Below are 13696 nucleotides of genomic sequence, written 5' to 3'. Positions count from 1 at the left end.
CCAGCTGCACAAAAAAAAAAAAAAAAGAGAGAAGGGGAACTGCAACAATAATGTCCCATTGTAACCACCAAAACCTATTTTTGGATAATAAATCTTGTACCATGCAAGACGGGAGATCAACAGGATGTCACTTAATCCAACAGATGTGGTTTTCCTGATTAAGAAATTGCTCGACGCCAAGGGAAACGCACAAAAGCTTGTCCTACAATATCAATTGTTAGTCCAAATAAAGTTAAAAAAAAGTGACACCCAATACTGAGGTTCTCATTTATTCTGCAGTATCGCAAGTGGAGTAAGGCCTTGCCCCCGCTGCCTACTACAGCGTCCGCCACGGATGAGAGCCCTCCCCTCAATGGCGCCGGGCCCGCTGCGAGGGGGGGGCCGCAGCGCTCGGGCGAGAGCTGCTCCTGCTCTCAATAGAATTGAGAGCAGGACTCGCGTTGAGCGATTAGGCACGCCCCCCGGCGGTTCAGCCAATGAGGGACGAACCTGCCGGGTGACGTCATGGCCGCGCCCCCGTCACTCCCCCGCCACGCCCCCCCCCCCCCCCCCACACGGTCTCTCCTCCTGCAGTGACCTGCAGACCGGGGAATCGGCTGAACGCGCCGCCAATATCACAGGCGCGCGTTACAGCGGCGTGACGGGGCCTTAGCCTAACGTGGCTACTTGCATGGACCACCGTGGCTACTTGCATGGACCACCAGTGGCTACTTGCATGGACCACCGTGGCTACTTGCATGGACCACCGTGGCTACTTGCATGGACCACTGTGGCTACTTGCATGGACCACCGTGGCTACTTGCATGGACCACCGTGGCTACTTGCATGGACCACCGTGGCTACTTGCATGGACCACCGTGTCTACTTGCATGGACCACCGTGGCTACTTGCATGGACCACCGTGGCTACTTGCATGCCATGAATTGCCTTTCAGGCTATATGTTGATGACGGGGTTGCCACCTCTCCGGGTTTCACCCGGAGACTCGGAGTTTGGCATCCCCTTCTCCGGGCTCCGGGTTTGTCCCTGAAATCTCCGGGTGGGCGGGTTGTTGCAGACAGGCAGCACAGTAAGTGAGTTTACATTGCTGCAGCACTCACAGATCCTCTGCATTTCTCACGGGACTATCTGTGTGCACTTCACTGCCTACTACATCCGGGTCACAGCCCTGTGCTCTACTGCACATGCTCACAGGTAGGGGATCATGGGAGTTGTAGTTTTTATTAGACAAGATTGATTGGCACATAAGCAACACAGTAACATTCTTAGGCCTGGGACCCGCTGCGCTCGTTGGCGCGGGCGGCAATGTAGCGAGTTCCCCACCAGCAGGGGAATCCTTGCGAGCCGGTCCCGGTCCCCACTGGCTGCACAGCTGATCACACGCTGTGGCGCGTCAGCCGCTAGGAGACACCACAGAATGGTGTTTCTTAGCGTTGACGCGTCACGTGGGCTGTGAGCCAATGGGGAGGGGAGGCTGCGGGAGGAGTGTGGAGTGAAAGCAGCGTGAGTGCCTGTGTGTGTGTGTGTATGTGTGTGTCTGTGTGTGTGTACCTGTCTGTCTGCGTGAGTGCCTGCCTGCGTGCGTGCGTGTGTATATGTATGTATATGTATGTATGTATGAGTGCCTGCGTGTGTGTGTTTTTTTTTACTTACCTGCAGCCCGTGGAGGGAGGGGGGGGAAGAGTAGCGGGTCCCTCCGCTCAAGCCACGCCCCCCCCTCCCTGTCAATCCTCCCACTCCCGCCCACCTCCCGCTCCAGCCCCTCACATCATGGCCGCGCCCCCCCCGACCCATTTGGCCACGCCCCCCCCGCTCCGAGAAAAGTATCCTGTAGACCGCAGTACAGCGAGTTGCACGCGCCGCCGGCAAGCAAGCCAGCCGTGCGGACGCGTGCAACGGGACCTTAGCCTTAGAAACCCTGCTAGAGAACACACACCACCCCCATGTATCTTATCCCCCCTCTCCCCCCCCCTCCTCTCTCTCCTCCTCCCCCCCTCTCTCTCTTCATCCCCCCCTCTCTCTCTCTCTCCTCTTCTCCTCCTCCCCTCTCTCTCTCTCTCCTCTTCTCCTCCTCCCCTCTCTCCTCTTCTCCTCCTCCCTCTCTCCCTCTCTCCTCTTCTCCTCCTCCCCTCTCTCCCTCTCTCCCTCTCCTCTCTCCCTCTCTCCTCCTCCCCTCTCTCCCTCTTCTCCTCCTCCCCTCTCTCCCTCTCTCCTCTTCTCCTCCTCCCCTCTCTCCCTCTCTCCTCTTCTCCTCCTCCCCTCTCTCCCTCTCTCCTCTTCTCCTCTTCTCCTCCTCCCCTCTCTCCCTCTCTCCTCTTCTCCTCCTCCCCTCTCTCCCTCTCTCCTCTTCTCCTCCTCCCCTCTCTCCCTCTCTCCCTCTCCTCCTCCTCCCCTCTCTCCCTCTCTCCTCCTCCCCTCTCTCCCTCTTCTCCTCCTCCCCTCTCTCCCTCTTCTCCTCCTCCCTCTCCTCTTCTCCTCCTCCCTCTCCTCTTCTCCTCCTCCCTCTCCTCCCTCCCTCTCTCCCTCTCTCTCTCCCTCTCTCTCTCTCTTCTCCTCCCCTCTCTCTCTCTCTTCTCCTCCCCTCTCTCTCTCTCTTCTCCTCCCCTCTCTCACTCTCTTCTCCTCCCCTCTCTCACTCTCTCTCTTCTCCTCCCTCTCTCTCTCTCTCTCTCTTCTCCTCCCTCTCTCTCTCTCTCTCTCTTCTCCTCCCTCTCTCTCTCTCTCTCTCTTCTCCTCCCCTCTCTCTCTCTTCTCCTCCCCTCTCTCTCTCTTCTCCTCCCCTCTCTCTCTCTTCTCCTCCCCTCTCTCTCTCTTCTCCTCCCCTCTCTCTCTCTTCTCCCTCCCCTCTCTCTCTCTTCTCCTCCCCTCTCTCTCTCTTCTCCTCCCCTCTCTCTCTCTTCTCCTCCCCTCTCTCTCTCTTCTCCTCCCCTCTCTCTCTCTTCTCCTCCCCTCTCTCTCTCTTCTCCTCCCCTCTCTCTCTCTTCTCCTCCCCTCTCTCTCTCTTCTCCTCCCCTCTCTCTCTCTTCTCCTCCCCTCTCTCTCTCTTCTCCTCCCCTCTCTCTCTCTTCTCCTCCCCTCTCTCTCTCTTCTCCTCCCCTCTCTCTCTTCTCCTCCCCTCTCTCTCTCTTCTCCTCCCCTCTCTCTCTCTTCTCCTCCCCTCTCTCTCTCTTCTCCTCCCCCCCTCTCTCTCTTCTCCTCCCCCCCTCTCTCTCTTCTCCTCCCCCCCTCTCTCTCTTCTCCTCCCCCCCTCTCTCTCTTCTCCTCCCCCCCTCTCTCTCTTCTCCTCCCCCCCCTCTCTCTCTTCTCCTCCCCCCCCTCTCTCTTCTCCTCCCCCCCCTCTCTCTCTTCTCCTCCCTCCCCTCTCTCTCTCTTCTCCTCCCCTCTCTCTCTCTTCTCCTCCCTCCCCTCTCTCTCTCTTCTCCTCCCCTCTCTCTCTCTTCTCCTCCCTCTCTCTCTCTCTTCTCCTCCCCTCTCTCTCTCTCTTCTCCTCCCCTCTCTCTCTCTCTTCTCCTCCCCTCTCTCTCTCTCTTCTCCTCCCCTCTCTCTCTCTCTTCTCCTCCCCTCTCTCTCTCTCTTCTCCTCCCCTCTCTCTCTCTCTTCTCCTCCCCTCTCTCTCTCTCTCTTCTCCTCCCTCTCTCTCTCTCTTCTCCTCCCCTCTCTCTCTCTCTTCTCCTCCCCTCTCTCTCTCTCTTCTCCTCCCCTCTCTTCTCCTCCCCCCCTCTCTCTCTTCTCCTCCCCCCTCTCTCTCTTCTCCTCCCCCCCCTCTCTCACTCTCTCCTCCTCCCCCCCCTCTCTCTTCTCCTCCCCCCTCTCTCTCTTCTCCTCCCCCCCTCTCTCTCTTCTCCTCCCCCCCCTCTCTCTTCTCCTCCCCCCCCTCTCTCTTCTCCTCCCCCCCCTCTCTCTTCTCCTCCCCCCCCCTCTCTTCTCCTCCCCCCCCTCTCTTCTCCTCCCCCCCCTCTCTCTTCTCCTCCCCTCTCTCTCTCTCTCTTCTCCTCCCCCCCTCTCTCTCTTCTCCTCCCCCCCTCTCTCTCTTCTCCTCCCCCCCTCTCTCTCTTCTCCTCCCCCCCTCTCTCTCTTCTCCTCCCCCCCTCTCTCTTCTCCTCCCCCCCCTCTCTCTTCTCCTCCCCCCCCCTCTCTCTTCTTCTCCCCCCCTCTCTCTTCTTCTCCCCCCCTCTCTTCTCCTCCCCTCTCTCTCTTCTCCTCCCCCCCTCTCTCTCTTCTCCTCCCCCCCCTCTCTCACTCTCTCCTCCTCCCCCCCCTCTCTCTCCTCCTCCCCCCCCTCTCTCTTCTCCTCCCCCCTCTCTCTCTTCTCCTCCCCCCCCTCTCTCTCTTCTCCTCCCCCCCCTCTCTCTCTCTTCTCCTCCCCCCCCTCTCTCTCTCTTCTCCTCCCCCCCCCTCTCTCTCTTTACAGTAAAGCTGCTTCAGTTCCTCCCTTTTGATAGCAATGAGGTAACCTCAACAATTGTCATCAGCGTTAGTTATAAATAATAGAAATGTTGTAAGGTATAAATCCATATACCATTAACGCAGCAATAGTGCCAGCAATAGCAGTCTACCGCCATCTCCCCCTGCAACTACTCTAAATATGGCTCCGCGGCGTCAAATGGCGCTGCGTTGCCATGCCAACGGGAACGTCATGTGACGTAACAGCATCATGTGATGCTCGTTGCCATGACAATGAGACGCCACATGATGTCACGACGTCATGCGGTGTCACGTTGTCATGGCGACTTGACGCCGCGTGACGTTACATAGCATCCCGTTGTCATGGCAACAGTGTCATTTTAAAAAAAAAATCTCCGGGTTGACCGTCAGTCGAAGGTGGCAACCCTGGTTGATGAGTGCTTTCCATTAAATAGCAAGGAGAGCAGCCTCCTGCACAAGCACAGCCACATATCCCGCCACACACACACACGTGTGTGTGTGTCTGTCTGTGTCTGTGTGTGTGTGTGTGTGTCTGTGTGTCTTCACTATATAAACACGTTGCATTAACCCCTTCAGCACGAGCAGCAGGATGATTACCAATAACCACCTGACAGAGGCCAACAGTTATTACACCACCAGCCCCCTTTGCTACGTCATTGGGCAGCCTGCGTGACGTCAGTTGCTCCCTCACCTCTTCCTTGCGTCGCGCGGCATGGTCTCGCGCTCCCCTCACGTCCAACCGGTCCAAACAGCGCGGGAGCTCGGCGCTATTGCTGTGGACTCACGAGACGGCAAGTGAAAACCAGTGTCTCGCAACCGAAGGGCGATTCCGCTCGCGCGCTCACTTGTGGCAGCTCACATTAAAGCCGGAGCCAATCGCCACGCTGATTGATTGATTGGTTTTTTTTTTTCAAACTTTCCTTCAATCTCGCGGCGCCGCTTTTGATTGGAAAGACTGAGGAAATGGGCTGAGCCAATCATATTGTTTGCTATAGCATGCGTGCGTCCTCGAGCCGTCACGTGATGTTGGTTGGCCAAACAAACTCTTCGGACTACTTCGCGTCATCAAGGCACGTGACAGGGGCCTGAGCGCGGGGTACTTGTAGCTGCGTGTTTGTCGTTGGGACTGTTGTTTTAAAACAGCAACTTTCTAAAAACTATATATAAATTATATATATATATATATATATATATATATATGTAACAATATATAAAAATGAAAAATATAGAAATTATATATATATATGTAACAATATATAAAAATGAAAAATATATAGAAATTATATATAGAGAGAGAGAGAGAGAGAAAAATCACATGCAAAAATGCCTGAAAGGATGAAAGATAATGCTTTACTTTGCAGCTTCACTTCAGCGCCTCTGCCACATGAGGCTGCGGCCATGGTGATTGTGACGGCGCGCAGCGTGATTACATAGATGTGTCTCCATGAGGCTGCCTATAGAGTGCGCGAACGGGAGCAGAGGCGCTGGCGCTCGCGATGCAGGAGGGAACAGAAAAATCTGTTTTGATGTGCGGCGGCCGGACAGCAGCCGGGTCACATGAGCAGTTCGCCCAATGAGAGCGAACCAACTCCGTGATGTCACGGCCATGCCCCCGACACGCCTCCCCGTCTCCTCTGCATGCAGGACACTGATCTCTCCTGCTGCAGGTGGTGGGGAGAAGCCAAGTGAACGCTTGCGCCCTCTCCAGCGTTCACCACGGCCGCAGCCTAAACGTTATAATTCAACAGAAACTACTAAATAGAAGCGCAAACAAGGAGAAACTCACAGTAGCCTATGTATTAAGTGTCATAAAGAGCCTGCGTGATGCAAAATTGGTGCATGTTGTCAAACTCAAATGCAATTGCACTTGTGTGCACCTATGTGCTAAGCTCAATTTTTTTCCATTTGCACCAGCTGCATCAAAAAATATATGTTGCAGAAATGTTGGTGCATAGAAATGGACTGCACTTGGCGTACAGATGGAAATGATGTATACTAAAAAAGAATATTTCTGTGGGCCACAAATTCAATTAAAAGTGCGGTAAAATCTTCCCCCAAGTTCCTCAGCATAACCAGGCTATCAGATGGTATACCGACGCTAATGTAGAATTCAGTTGCTATGTATCGATGCACATATTTAATTGACGCAGCATGGATATTTCATTTTAGAAGTTAACAAAATGTATTATTTTCACAGTACGGCTGCTAGAAATAATAGTACACTAGAATCAGATATTTACTAATGCATACTAGTGATAAATAAAACAAAACACGTAGTTCTATTTTCCTGTACATAATATCAGTCAGGTATTCAACATGAGGGATGCGTCACAAATCATTTAAAACAACAAATTGTAAATTGTATGTAGAAAGTATTTATATGACACATTTTTTGAAGTTTTATATGGTTTAGCACTGAAATTTTTACGCACACAAAAGCATTTAAAATAAAATCGTAGTACAGGGGTGCGCAAAGTTTTTCGCGTGCGCCCCTTGCCTGGGAGTCTCCCTCCTCTCGGATAGAACCCGACGTCAAATGACGTCGCGGGTCATGTGACCCCGCGGTGTCATCTGACATCACGTTGCCATGGTGACGCGTCGCCGAAGATCCGGCTGGCGGCAGGTAAGGGACGGTACAGAGGCCTCACGCCTCTCCTGACATCTAATTTAAATGCCTTGGGGAAGGGCGCGGGGCCTCTGTAACTGCCGCGTCCCCCCTAGCAAATCTTGCGCCCCTCAGTTTGACACCGCTGTTTTAGCACATAAGCCCCATAGTGGAGCACTTTGTATTGTAAAGAGGGATACACGGTATCTACATTTCACACCGGTACATGAATAATCAGCTTGGACAGGCAAGCATTGGAAAAGGCTTTGGTAGTAATCCTGAATGTTGCCGAAAGTCGGATTTAACTTTCAACACCCCACAAATCTGCAGAAGCGCCATCAGCTGGAAGGACCCCTTCCCCCCACCTTGACTAAAAGTGGCATCACCTCTTCTTTTTTTTTTTTTACTAGGTGGGAAGCAGGGGGTCTCCAGAGCTGAACTGTATTAATTTCAGCTCCATGAACCCCCCGCTTCCCGAGATATTTACCTTTAAAGGGGCTCCCAGTAGCAGCCCCGGCTGAGCATGGAAAATGTCTATTAAAAAGTCCCGCAGGACAATAGGAAGCAGAAACGTCATCCCTTGCAAATTCATATTGGCCCATGTGACCTTTAAACAGATGTGAGATACCGGCAGCAACTTCAGAGGTACGTATCTTGGGGAGCAGGGGGTCCTCAGGCTGAAATGAATGTATTTCAGCTCAGGAGATCCCCTGCTCTCCACCTATCGGGGAAATACATATGTTTTAAAAGGTGAAGCTCCTTTAAGCTGATTAATCATGTACACGTATGAGTGTATAGATCATGGGTGGCCAACCATTTTTTTAGGTGTGCCAATAAAAGGGCACACATTTTTCGGCGGCCATTGCCCTACCGCCCCCAACATCATGTTTAAAAGTTAAACCTAAATTAAATAATGCCAAAAGTAAACCATGATAATAAAAGTATTAAAAACATTTTTTTATTGAGAAGAGAAGGAAAATCTTGAAATCCTAATAACATATAAAAAAAAAAAAAGAAGGATCTGGATTTGTGCAAGGTTGTAAAATCAGAGCAGGGTGTCATTTATCTCCAGAAGGACTTGGAGAGACTGGAAACGTGGGCAGGTAAATGGCAGATGAGGTTTAACACAGATAAATGTAAGGTTATGCATTTGGGAAAACAGAATAAACAGGCACATTAAATGAGGAAAAATTAGGAAAATCCTTGATGGAGAAGGATTTAGGAGTGCTTGCAGGCAGCAGGCTTAGCAATAGTGCCCAATGTCATGCAGTAGCTGCAAAGGCAAACAAGATCTTATCTTGCATTAATGAGGTATGGATGGAAAGGAAGTAAGCATAATTATGCCACTATATAAAGCATTAGTAAGACAAGCTCTTAAATACAGAGTACATTTTCGGGAACCACTTCATAAAAACACATGCCTCTCCTGACCAAATTAATAAAGAGGATGGAAATTCTGAAGGGATGGGGGAGAACAGCACCTCTAAGGGCTTTTAGCAAATGTAATGTATGTTGCTGGGTGACTCTGGGGAAGGCTTCATTTATGTTGGTCATAAGTCCATTTACCAAGGTGTTTTTGCTTTAGAATGTTCCCTCTGTAACATCACAATGACTCAGGAATATAAAGGAGCAGAAGCCTTCAGGCAGCTTATCAGTTCCTGACAAGAACGTTAAGGTTGGGTAAGTCTCCACTAAATTTAAAGCCGTAACCCACATTGCTCCTCTCAAAAACAGATCATTTTATGTTTCTGCACCTTTTTGAACAGAGTAAAATAAGGGGCAAATACAATTAAATAGTATGATATATTTTATTTGACCATTCTCCTGTTCCCTCATAATTCACTGGTCACCGAAAGCCCCCCCCCCCCAAACCTCATAGATTCATGGGACTTGTTGCAGCCCCCTCACAGATCAACAGACCTAAGTGCAATGTCAGAGGCACTTCAAATCCGGGTGCTAGTGGCCGTTCACAATTAACCCATCATAGTCCCTCAGAAGCACTAACATATACTCACTCACTCCCTGTCAGTCAAAGATGTCCAGCCATGCCAATGCACAAACAGTCATCCATGAACACTCTCAATAGCACTTCGCCATTCACATATGAAGACACACATATGCAGACTCAAACATGTACAAAGACACAAATTCACTTCCATTTGTGAAGGGTAGTATATGTAATTGAAATGCAGATGCTCTGTACATGACTCCTTGCACATTTAAACCATGTTAACACACACATTCCCAGCACGCTCTAACTCCAACAATTAATAATTCATGCATTCATTTTGGTTTACCTTGACGTGGTATGCAGGCTTATGACGCTTTGGCCAAAGGGTTTAACTAAATAACCATGTAAATATTATTATTATTGAAGTATTTAAACTTTATACTTATTACTTTGCGTTTTGTCAATTGGATGTAGCATTGGGCACCCCTGTCTATTGTTTGTATACATTTAAACCATGCTAAGCCATGGTCCCTGGCTGGGTGATCCGTACAGCCGCCGTATTTATTTTAATCTGATGTAGCCGCCCCCCACCCCCCCCCCCCGGTGCATGCGCAGAAGGCTACAAGTTACGGTGGCCATCTTGGAAAGGGCTCAGCAGGGGAACTACATATCTCAGCATGCTCTTGGAAATAGATACATGTGACGAGCAGCAGCCAATAGGACTCCCAGAATCTCCATCAGGGAGATAGATACATTTGGCGCACTCAGGACCGTGCCAGTTGGAAGAGGGACCTCATCAGAGAAGGTAGTGTCCAGGGAGCAGTGCTCCCCTGGACTAGGCCTAGAGTTTCCCCAGCTAGGCCCCGACCAACACATAGCTTGTTGTGCTATAGGGAAGGCCCCTAGATAGGGACTCTTCCCCAATAGCACCTTGTTTAGTGCACCGGTGATGGACGACACGCGGTGTGCGCAGCCTGCAATCTGAGACCCGACCACAGGCAACCTAGAGACAATTACAGGGACACACTCCAGCTGGAGCTCCCTCAGAGACGGGCGCCTTCGTGAGAGGATCAGATGGACCCGCGTCGTGGGCTCACTCTGGGGTCCGACGGAGCTACCCTCTACAGTTGACATTTTCTGGCCTTAGACCAGGACAGGTATCTGCAAGTGCACCAACGGCCACACACACAGTGGAGGCGCTGAGTACCATAGACTGCAATCACCCCAGGCTCCCAGTGGCAGAGGGTCAGGCCTTCTTTATGCTAGACAGGTACAGCGGCACGTGTAGTTCCTTTAGACACAGGGAAAGTGGGCTACACTAATGTATGACAATTTCCCCAGGGCCACAGACTCCACCCTTGACACAGGGCCATCTTAACAGCATTATAGACAAAGCAGTGCACTGGGCCCTGCCTACACAACCCCAGCCGTTAATTGCCTCCCGCAAATCTGTTACAATATTCTGCTTCCAAGCAATAAAAACGGCAACATTTCTCTCGCGAATGCAGACAACTCTCCGCTACTGTGAGGTCCGGGGGAATACCTCCCTGTAGAGGGGTTCCCCCCGCGACTGTACTCACCGCTGCTCCTGCTGTGCCTCCACGCCGCCGCGGTGTGAGGTCCGGGGGAATACCTTCCTCTAGGGGGGTTCCCCCCGCGACTGTACTCACTGCCGCTCCTGCTGTGCCTCCACGCCGCCGCGGGCAGGATCTCCCCTCTCCTCCGCTTCCCGCGGCGGCTGCTGACTTCGCGCATGCGCGCGCACGGCAGGGGACCTTTGCGTCCGCCCTCGGGGGGAGTTCCCGCCCCCAGCTGAGGCTGCTCGCGTCTCTCCCGCGCGGTGCACACACCTGATGCGCGTGCACCGCTCACAAGCTGCACATCTGACACAGCTGTGGTAAGTCTCCCTACCAATCCCTATCTTCCCTGGGGCCGCTCCCTTGTTACTCCCCTTCTCCCTATTGGTCCTTCCTCCTACTTATACCTTGCTCAGCCATTCATTCTTTGGCTGAGCATAGCTTTGTATGACCTGTGTTAACCACGGTCATGCCTGCCTCAGTTCCTGTCTCTGTCTCCTTAGTGATCCCTTGTGTACTGAACCGGCCTGGCTTTGGATCCGCTCTGGTCTTCTACCCCTGGTCTGTATCCTGACCTCCTGGACACCCCTACCCCTTTACCTCAGGTTTGCGGATTCCGACCTACCTCCCGGCTCTGGACCCCAGGCTCTCGGTACCACCTATCTTCTGGAATCTCCCTTCTCGTCTGGCGAGTATCTTACTTTATCTTATACTCCCAGATGGTTCCAGACGCCTATTTTCCACTTTCCAGGCGTGTCCCCGTAGCTGTGGGTTCAGTTTGTTACCCATCTCACCTCAGTTTCGGGGTCCCTCCTTGTCCGTGGTGAGCACAGCGTAACAGCTACAAGTCGTATTTTTTCTCCTTCTACCGAGTTAGCGGGAGATTTGAATGTTGAGGCGGGTGTTCGGAAAATTAGTGTTAAATTCTGGTCTGTTCATAGATTAGCATGGGGCCCCTATGCTTGTGTGGCCCCCGGGCAACTGCCCAGCGTGCCCATGCGGTAAGACAGCACTGCCTTGACCTGGTCCCTGGACAAATTGTTGAGGGGTTGGGAGCTGTCACCAAAGGTATTAAGTGGGAGGGCTGGGGGGTTGCCAACAAAGTTATAGGATCTACCCGTTACCGGAACAGTGGGAAGTTGGCATACATTTTCATTCAGCAGGGAAGGGGAGCCCTTCGGAGAGAAGTTGGGTCCCAACTTCCATTGTCGGTCACGTCTCTTCTCAACTTCCCCTTTCTTGTTGTGCCAGGAATGAGGGCTCCTTGGAGCTGCAATTAAAACAGTTCAACTCTGGGAAACCTTTGCCTCTCTCCTTTCAAAATAAGGCGAAGGGGAGGGAAAGGGAGTAAACAGCACCTTCACGTGCTTTCAGCAAATGTAATGTATGTTGCTGGGTGACTGAGGAAGGCTTGATTTATGTTGGTCATAAGTCCTTACCAAGGTGTTTCTGCTATAGAACGTTCCCTCAGTAACATCACAATGACTCAGGAATATAAAGGAGCAGAAGCCTTAAGGCAGCTTATCAGTTCCTAACAAGGACATAACGTTGGGTACGTCACATGCTCGTCCTCGATTTGTAATTGTAATGCTGATATTTATCAGATCTGGGAAATAAGACACCACTAAACGTAAATCAGCAATCAACATTGCTCCTCTAAAAAAAAAGATAATTTCATGCTTCTGCACCTCTTTGACAAGAGGAAAATAAATGGCAAAGCTAGTTAGTGATTTCTTTTCTTGGACCATCGTGTTGTACCCTCATTTACTGGGCAGCCTATGCCCCTCATAGATCCATGGGGCTTGTTGCTGCCTCGTCACATATCAACATTGCTTATAGCTATGTCAGAGGCACTTCCAAATACTGGTGTCAATGTATGTTTACAATGTACCTACCCTACTCCCTCAGAGGTACTAACAGATACACTCACCCACTACCCTGTCACTCAGAGATGTCCAGCCAATGCACAGTCATCCGTGAACACTCTCAATAGCATTTACTCATTCATATATGAATGTACACAGCCACACATTCCCTTTCATTTGTCAGGGATTTAAATGCAGGTGCTGTGCACATGCCTCCTCGCACTTTTGAACCATGCTAGTCATGGGCCTTGGGTTGATGATCGTACAGCCGCCTCTTGGGGTATGAGAAAATAAAAGTGAAGCACCTTCAACTTATATCTACAAGTAATTCACTATGATTTAAATAAAGGTTAGTCACAACACTCCTTCAATTGTAATCCTTAAAGTATTCTTGTTCTTTATTATAGCATTACAATTATTAGGCCTGAGGCGCTGGTCTGCTATAAGCATGTACCGTAGCTAGGTATGTTACTGGTTTTTCAAGTTCTTAAGTTGTTCTGTAATGCTGTAATGATAAAAAAAGAAGAACACCATACAGATTGAAATTGAAGGAGTGATGTGAAGAAGCAGAAAACTACATGCAGTAGTCTACTTTTTGCTCCGTTTTCTTCTTTTACCGGATTATCTACATGAGTAAGGGCTTGTCCCCCTTCCTAGTGTATGTCATTCACTAGTATCACACAAAAAAAGTTTTTATTTCAATCTAAAGTATGACAGGTTTTCCAGGGCCCCAGACTCCAGTCTTGACCTCGACCCTGGCAAAATAGTTGAGTGGCATGGGGTTGCTGCCTAAGGCCGCGATTATAGCGGTTGCTGCAGGGTGCGCGCGCGCGACAGCGTAATGTCACTCGCGCGAAACCTGCACTGTATGTAGGCGACAGGGGGCGTGGTGGAGGCGTGGCCCGTGACGTCACGCGAGCGGTTCGCCCTCATTGGCTGAACCACTACACGTGATGCTGACGTCACGAGGCTATCACAAGTAGAGACAAATCTCCGGTATTCTGCCTATCAATCGCGCGCACTATGCACGGAATGCAGGTAACTGTTTTGGCGGCACGCCCCGGCGCGACCACTATAATCGCGGCCTAAATTGTTAAGTGGGATGGCTGAGGGATTGCCGCCAAAGCTGCGGAGCGGTGTGCCACTGGAGTTAAATGACCCACTAATTACTTGACGAGTAGGGATGGGGAGCCCTGTGTATGACTGGACAACATTCAGATTTTGGACTTGTGGATGGATTTCTTCATAATACATGTTTTATAATATTTCAGATG

The 13696-nt window shown here is 50.9% G+C and overlaps 2 protein-coding genes across 11 annotated transcripts in view; one reads left to right on the top strand and one right to left on the bottom strand.

Annotated features, from left to right (window-relative positions):
• LOC142498781 (protein regulator of cytokinesis 1-like) overlaps positions 1 to 11505 on the bottom strand; it is a 47722-nt gene extending 36217 nt beyond the window's left edge. For 4 of the 8 annotated variants that reach the window (XR_012802554.1, XR_012802555.1, XM_075607210.1 and 1 more), the window contains exon 1: positions 5116 to 5367. Coding sequence is in view for 2 of the 8 variants with exons in the window: in XM_075607210.1 (XP_075463325.1) it covers positions 5116 to 5138 (23 nt within the window). In the remaining 6 variants the exon portion in view is untranslated. Of the gene's footprint in view, positions 1 to 5021; positions 5055 to 5115; positions 5368 to 5778; positions 5862 to 11351 lie in introns of those variants that run through there. The other 4 variants (XM_075607230.1, XM_075607259.1, XM_075607239.1 and 1 more) reach the window with 4 other exon arrangements.
• The window catches only part of IDUA (alpha-L-iduronidase), a 222344-nt gene continuing 214510 nt past the window's right edge, over positions 5863 to 13696 (top strand). The window contains exons 1-2 of one of the 3 annotated variants that reach the window (XM_075607198.1): positions 5863 to 6511; positions 8615 to 8709. The gene's annotated coding sequence lies outside the window, so the exon portion shown is untranslated. Of the gene's footprint in view, positions 6512 to 7364; positions 8710 to 13696 lie in introns of those variants that run through there. The other 2 variants (XM_075607191.1, XM_075607180.1) reach the window with 2 other exon arrangements.

Source organism: Ascaphus truei, chromosome 1 (genome assembly GCF_040206685.1).
Source record: "Ascaphus truei isolate aAscTru1 chromosome 1, aAscTru1.hap1, whole genome shotgun sequence".
Lineage (NCBI taxonomy): Eukaryota > Metazoa > Chordata > Amphibia > Anura > Ascaphidae > Ascaphus > Ascaphus truei.
This window is presented reverse-complemented; position numbering and strand designations above follow the sequence as displayed.